At 33.2% G+C, this 6,267-nt stretch overlaps 1 protein-coding gene across 1 annotated transcript; it reads left to right on the forward strand.

The window, feature by feature from the left end:
* Nucleotides 1-648: 648 nt before the first annotated feature.
* LOC147078562 (uncharacterized) lies at nucleotides 649-2,814 on the forward strand. Its single transcript, XM_085960228.1, has 2 exons — nucleotides 649-834; nucleotides 1,410-2,814. The coding sequence occupies exons 1-2, from the start codon at nucleotides 762-764 to the stop codon at nucleotides 2,669-2,671; spliced, it is 1,335 nt and encodes a 444-aa protein (XP_085816354.1). The 5' UTR covers nucleotides 649-761; the 3' UTR covers nucleotides 2,672-2,814.
* Nucleotides 2,815-6,267: the final 3,453 nt, after the last annotated feature.

The raw sequence follows: 6,267 nt of genomic DNA on the forward strand, positions 1-6,267 counted from the left end.
TCATTCTACAAAAAAATTGTCCGTTATTTTTTTTCTGAGAAACAAAAAACCTATACATATTCAACAGATGACAACGCGTACTATATTTTATCCCCAAATACTATAATTTTGGAGGCTCTGTACTATAATTCCACTTTCAAAATATGGCAACACTGGTGTCAAGCAGTGTTGTCAACCGTACTATAATTATAGTATTTTTACTATAATTTTGGTCCGCGTACTATGTACGATATAAAACAGGTATAGTACGCCCAAAATACTATAATTTTGAATATCGGAAAAAATATGTAGAAAGTACTAAAATTTCGATCGATAAATTGGTGCAAAGTACTATAATTTCGCAATATAAGAAGATTTGGAGTACTTGGAAAAAAATTGGTCGAAAAACGTAAAAAAATCCCTTGACTTTGGTTTAAAATGAAATTTCTTGAAATCTTCGGTAAGCATTTTTGGTCGGAAGATGTACCTTAATAAAAAGGGGTCTCGGAGTTTCTTAAATTCTCCGTTATTTTTTTCTGAGAAACAAAAAACCTATTCATTTTCTACAGATAAAAACGCGTACTATATTTTTTCCCTAAATACTATAATTTTGGAGGCTCTGTACTATAATTCCACTTTGAAAAGATGGCAACACTGGTGTCAAGTGTCACTGTCACATGGTAATATTGACTTGGCGACTTGAGATTGACAGAGTTCGTGCCTTCGTATGTAGTAATTATTATATTGTACAACGAATAATTCAAGTATTTTGAAGAGGCATCATGGATATTTGGAATGACAGTTCACTCGTTGCACCACCACTCAATACATATCAATGTAATAATATTGGGAGAGGTAATTATTTAAAGTTTTTGTAATAACCTCAAAAATTATTTTTTACTTGAATTTGTTTAATTTTCCGACATTTGTGTCAATTTTTTTTCCGACCATGTCCGATCCTAATAGGATCATATGGGCCTCCACAGAGTAGAGGTTTGTATTAACAGATTTTGTTTTTTTTTTACGAGAAATGGATGTCAGCCACTTGCTCAACCTATTAGGTCCATACCCTGACTCACACAAATTGAAAAACAATAATATGTGTACTTGCCAGACCCAGGATTCGAACCTGGGACCCACGGCGTGATAGTCCAACGCTTATGCCGCGCGGCCACCGTGGGCGTTGTGTCAATTTAGAACCATATTAAAACACATAAAAGTAAACATACGGTACCGTTTTTGTGATACACGCCTTTTGAAACACACTATAACCTAACATAAAAATAAGGAGATTGATTTTGGTTTGTTTTTCACAAGGTTGTGTGACATTTTGGTTTGGTTTAATGGCTCAGAAACCTCATAAACGATATGGATTATTGTATCTTCATCCATATAAATTGTTTCTTCATATAAGTGTTTATTGTTTTCAGATATTTTGGAATTACACACGGTAACATCAGATGCCATCTACGCTCTTGAGAATCAAAACATTTTACATCGCGAAGCAGCTTTAATTTCAAGACTTATATATTTGATGGGAAGAAAACTCAGACATGACATTGGATATTCATACATCAAGCGCACAAATGCCGCTCTTGTGAAATATTTGAATTTAAAAATTTTGAACGACCTTCAATCATTTAATTCCGTGTTACCGTGCACAACATCTTATTCATATTTACCTACCCGTCAAATGTTGCAGTATGTTTTGATCCGTATTCAAACATTTTCAAAAATAATGCACAGAATTATGACATGCTCAAAAAAAGCTGCAGCTTTTTTTTTTGATCGCTTAAAACGCGGTGAAAATGCATGGCTTTCATTGATGCCTTTTTCAATTCTCTCTCGGATCTGGACATTATCCAAGCGTCTGTTCGAAAATGCATGCAAGTGGTACAATGTTATGTACAATTTTAACGATCATTTAAATATTGTTGGTGTCCCTTTCTTACCAAAAGATTACATTTTCCCGTGTGATTTAAAAAAATGGAATGATTGTGATGGTTCAGATGTAGGGATTGATTTAGACTGGAATTCTTATATGAATAATCCTATTTTAGAAAAGTATCATATATCTCATCTACTCGATTCTGATTCAACAGAAAGTGATGTTGATAAAATTTTTGAAGAGTGCACTAAGAATGTCAAATTGACTTATCCTGTAATGAGAAATGAAATATCTAAATTCAGTGACTACGGAGAAAGTGTATCACGACAAGAATTTAAACAATTCCAAGATCAAAACTTGATTACAGAACCTAACGTTTCTCTTCATAAACAAAATAATGTTAAGATTTCTTCTTCAAAAAATAATAACATGTTGAAATCTAAAATTATAGATTTCAATACCCATAATGATAAAAATAATGCTCAATCTAAAAACCTTAATAGTCCTGACAAATCGACACATTTAATAAAAAAAGAAAATAAAATATCTGTTGCCCATAGTCTTGAGTCAGTAATAAATCTTAAAACTTTAATTTCATTCCTTAAAAAGGAAGATCTTTATAGAACAAACAATAGCCCGGATTCATTAACTCATGAACTCGGCCTGATGCAATGGCAGACATTAAAAAATATTCTAATCGCTAAAATGAAGAAAATAGAATCTGGAAATGATTCAAAGAAGTCTTATAGAAAAATTTATAAAATATGGAAAGAAAGGTGTCCAACATCTAAGGCCCCTGCTTAGATTGTGATTTTTCTTTTATTATTGCAAATACTACCCAATGTTATGTTTGCGAAAGAGCTGGGTGATAACTGACACAAAATATAAGTGACCCCCTCAAGATGAAACGTGAAAATTATATCAAACAAAAAAATATATTATGTAGGTATATACTTGGATGGATTCCAAGTCCGTTCTGTTGATTTAGAAAATGTGATTTCTTGTCCTAGAACAGAAATTGAATCATAATATTTAAAATTGTAAATTGTAAATTAAACACATATACCTATAACAGAAATAATAAGAGTGTGACACTTTGTACCCTTGTGGCACAGCCTTAAGGGTTCCATCGTCGTGGCCGGCCCTCCCTTACCCTGCAGCAATGCTACAAAAGTGATCTACGCGCTGCAGGTCTGGTGTGGCGGGAGGCGCAGGAGTTGGCGATGGATCAAGGGAAGTGGTGCGAACTTGTGCTTGCCCTATGCCCCATTGCTGGGTCGTGACAGGGTGAAAGAAGAATAACAGAAATAATAAAAAGATGTATTGTACTCTATGGAAAGAGACAATCTCAGGTTTCAATGGGAATGCTATTACTAACACCGTTAAAGTAATCCTGGATCAAGTCGATCAAGGCCATAAATTACATTGAGCAATTTTTGTATTCCTCAGAATTGTAACTTTGATTTATATCAGTACATTTTTGTCTATGGTAGTTTATGGTACTACGTGATCTTGAATACCCTTTAAAATCAATCATAAATTATAATCACTGTTACTATTTTCTGTGTTTTTTAAGTATTTAACTTTGTACAATATGTGTCCATGTTCACTAAACTTGTTTAAACAGTATAATATCTGAATAATATACTATATTATTTATTATCTTCTTTGACAAACAATACTACAATGTGAATATTTAAAAAATAAATAAACTTGTCGACTACTCCAGTAATGGAAGAAGTGTCTTATAAAAATATCTGTACTTTTATTTGTTCAATTATATGATAAATTAATAATATTGTCCTATTTTATTAAGTTAACATTTACTAACCTAGTATTATCCTAGCTATGCCAAAAATAATTCCATGACAAAACAGAACAACGATAAATATAACTGACCTTTCAGGAAAAATATAAATTTAATATTGAAACTGTCCTATCTCTATTATGTTGATAGATTTTTGATAGCACAGATTTTCAATACGCCATAATAAATCAATTTATATTCCTAATTTCTGCATTCCTAATCGCTAGAAAGCCTCAAATAAACGGGACTTAACTCAGTGTTGCCGGCAAGCTTAGGATGTCTCATCTTAATCAATATAATATGTTCAAAATGATTGGGTGACTAGGTACAACGAAATAATGACCTAACCTAACCTAAATAGATTCCACAAAAATTAATGTTTCATTTTTCCCCTGGCTGTTCTGTTTTGTCATGTTCTGTTTTGTCATTGTTCTGTTTTGTCATATTCTGATTTTCTTTGGTTACCGCCAAAAATATATCATTGACAAGATTTGATTTGATTAAGATTTGACATAAATAGTGCACAGTAAACTTTGTCAGTCATACTTATTTATTTTCATAGAACTAAGAACTGTTAGTTTTTAAAGTTCAATTAAATCCTGCTTAACACGTTGATCGCCATGGGGGTCACCGGTGACCTGCAAAGAAGACCTGCCTTAGAGTTGTTCTACAGCGCCGGCGGGCACGCGCGCAGTGCATTTTTCGATACGCGGTGACCGGCATGGCCCTTCTGTATATTACTGCCACTTGGCCTGAAAATATGTCTTCCCAGTCACAAAATATAGGCTCACTAATGTAAAGAATGTACATAATGAAAAAAAAAGTTTTCCTTTTAAATTGTAAATGTGTTTTCGTTGATATAAAATTAAAAATTAAATAGATTATAAAATGTAAGTTATAAAAAATATGTAAATAATAAAAAAATAGAATAAAAAAAATGATTATAAGGTATGTATACGTATATTTCCAGTTTATGTGTATCCAGATATTATACTACCCAATTTGAAAACTTTTATTCCGTATTTGTGCCTTTTCTGTTTATTATACTATCTAAATCTAAATATAATTCGACCGCGAAATGGCACCATGCTCTCGTCAACACATATGGACAGGTGACCGGCGAAGTGGCCGGCCCGGCGCAATAGAATAAATTAACTTGTTGGCGCCGCGACGGACACATGTGGCCGGCACATCATAAAAACCAATATTTACGTAAAAAAATCATCAAAATGAAAAAAAAACATTATATTCTTTCATTACCTATCAAATAATACCTTAGAGACAAATAATCATTTTTTAACTATTTTGTGTAAAACTAGTTGGCGATCAATGTGTTAACCAAACCATGATAGTTTAGGTATGCTGTGGGCGATCCGACAAAAATAGTGCACATTTTTTCAGTCATAATATTAACTAGGTATCACTAACAAATATCATATAGGTAGCCCTTCCTCACTTATCTAATAATTTTATAAATTAATAAAACGGTAATTTTTAGAAGCCTACCTCGTCATGAATTAATGCACAAACGAAACATTTATGCATGCAGGAGAATTAACAATGCAGTGAAAGATAATATACAATCAGACAAACTTATCTTAATAACGGTCAAAAATGGAACTACGAACTACCATATGGACGCCATTTTGAAAACGTCATTCGAATGTCAGATTCTGTCCAGTTGCGAGTCTTGATTGGGTAGTTTTCGACTGTGGCTCCCCCATCCATTCTTTAGATAAGTTTGTAACATTGCAGTGGTGAGAACTGTTTTTCGAGACAGCTTTGACTGTTACGGGCTGCTTCGCAAAGGACATTTTGACAGGGCACCTATGAAAATACCTACATGTGCTTGCCAAATTTGAGCACGAAGGTGTTACTTAGAGATTGGTACTCATATTATGGAAAACAGGTAAGTAGAGAGCATTACAGCAATGTGCGCTGTTTTACGCGAGACTCTTTTGACCAGACCTTCAGTAGGGATGCGGTTCTCTTATTCCGAGATTTGACATGGTACCTACCTACCCACTGAAACAAAAAAAGAAATTTTCACGTAGGTAATTTACATGGAACACAATAAAAAATACATGAGAAAACGTGCAATAAAATTCACACAGTCAGGTTTTGCATATATTGTGACATATAATTCAATGAGATGAATTTCAACCTGGTTGATGATGAATAGGTGTGTTTTAAACAGTTGAAAACTTTACCGTAGGATATACAAAAGCATTACAATTAATATGTACAGAAGGAACCCACTGTATAGGTATCTTACTATAATACGACATTTTAATATTTTTTGGTCACTAGCCAGTTTGTCACACTTACCCCAAAATTGGGGTAAGTGTAACTAGATTCATCATTATTCCAAAAGTAGTTCAAAACCATAACGTATTACATGCATAGAAAGGTTATATTTCATTTAATGGATATTGAGCCTTGAGTTAAAACTACAGTATAGAATTTCAACACAAATGGACTAAAACATTTATTTGGGGTAAGTGTGTCATACTAATGCATGAAGCGCTAGTGATGTCCCGAAACAAAAACGACGTATTTTTTTTATTAATTAAGGCGAAGTCTTCACTGACCC

The sequence above is a fragment of the Rhyacophila brunnea genome, unplaced genomic scaffold (assembly GCF_057557595.1).
Source record: "Rhyacophila brunnea isolate RB1 unplaced genomic scaffold, BYU_Rbru_1.0 scaffold_11, whole genome shotgun sequence".
NCBI classification, from domain to species: Eukaryota; Metazoa; Arthropoda; class Insecta; order Trichoptera; family Rhyacophilidae; genus Rhyacophila; species Rhyacophila brunnea.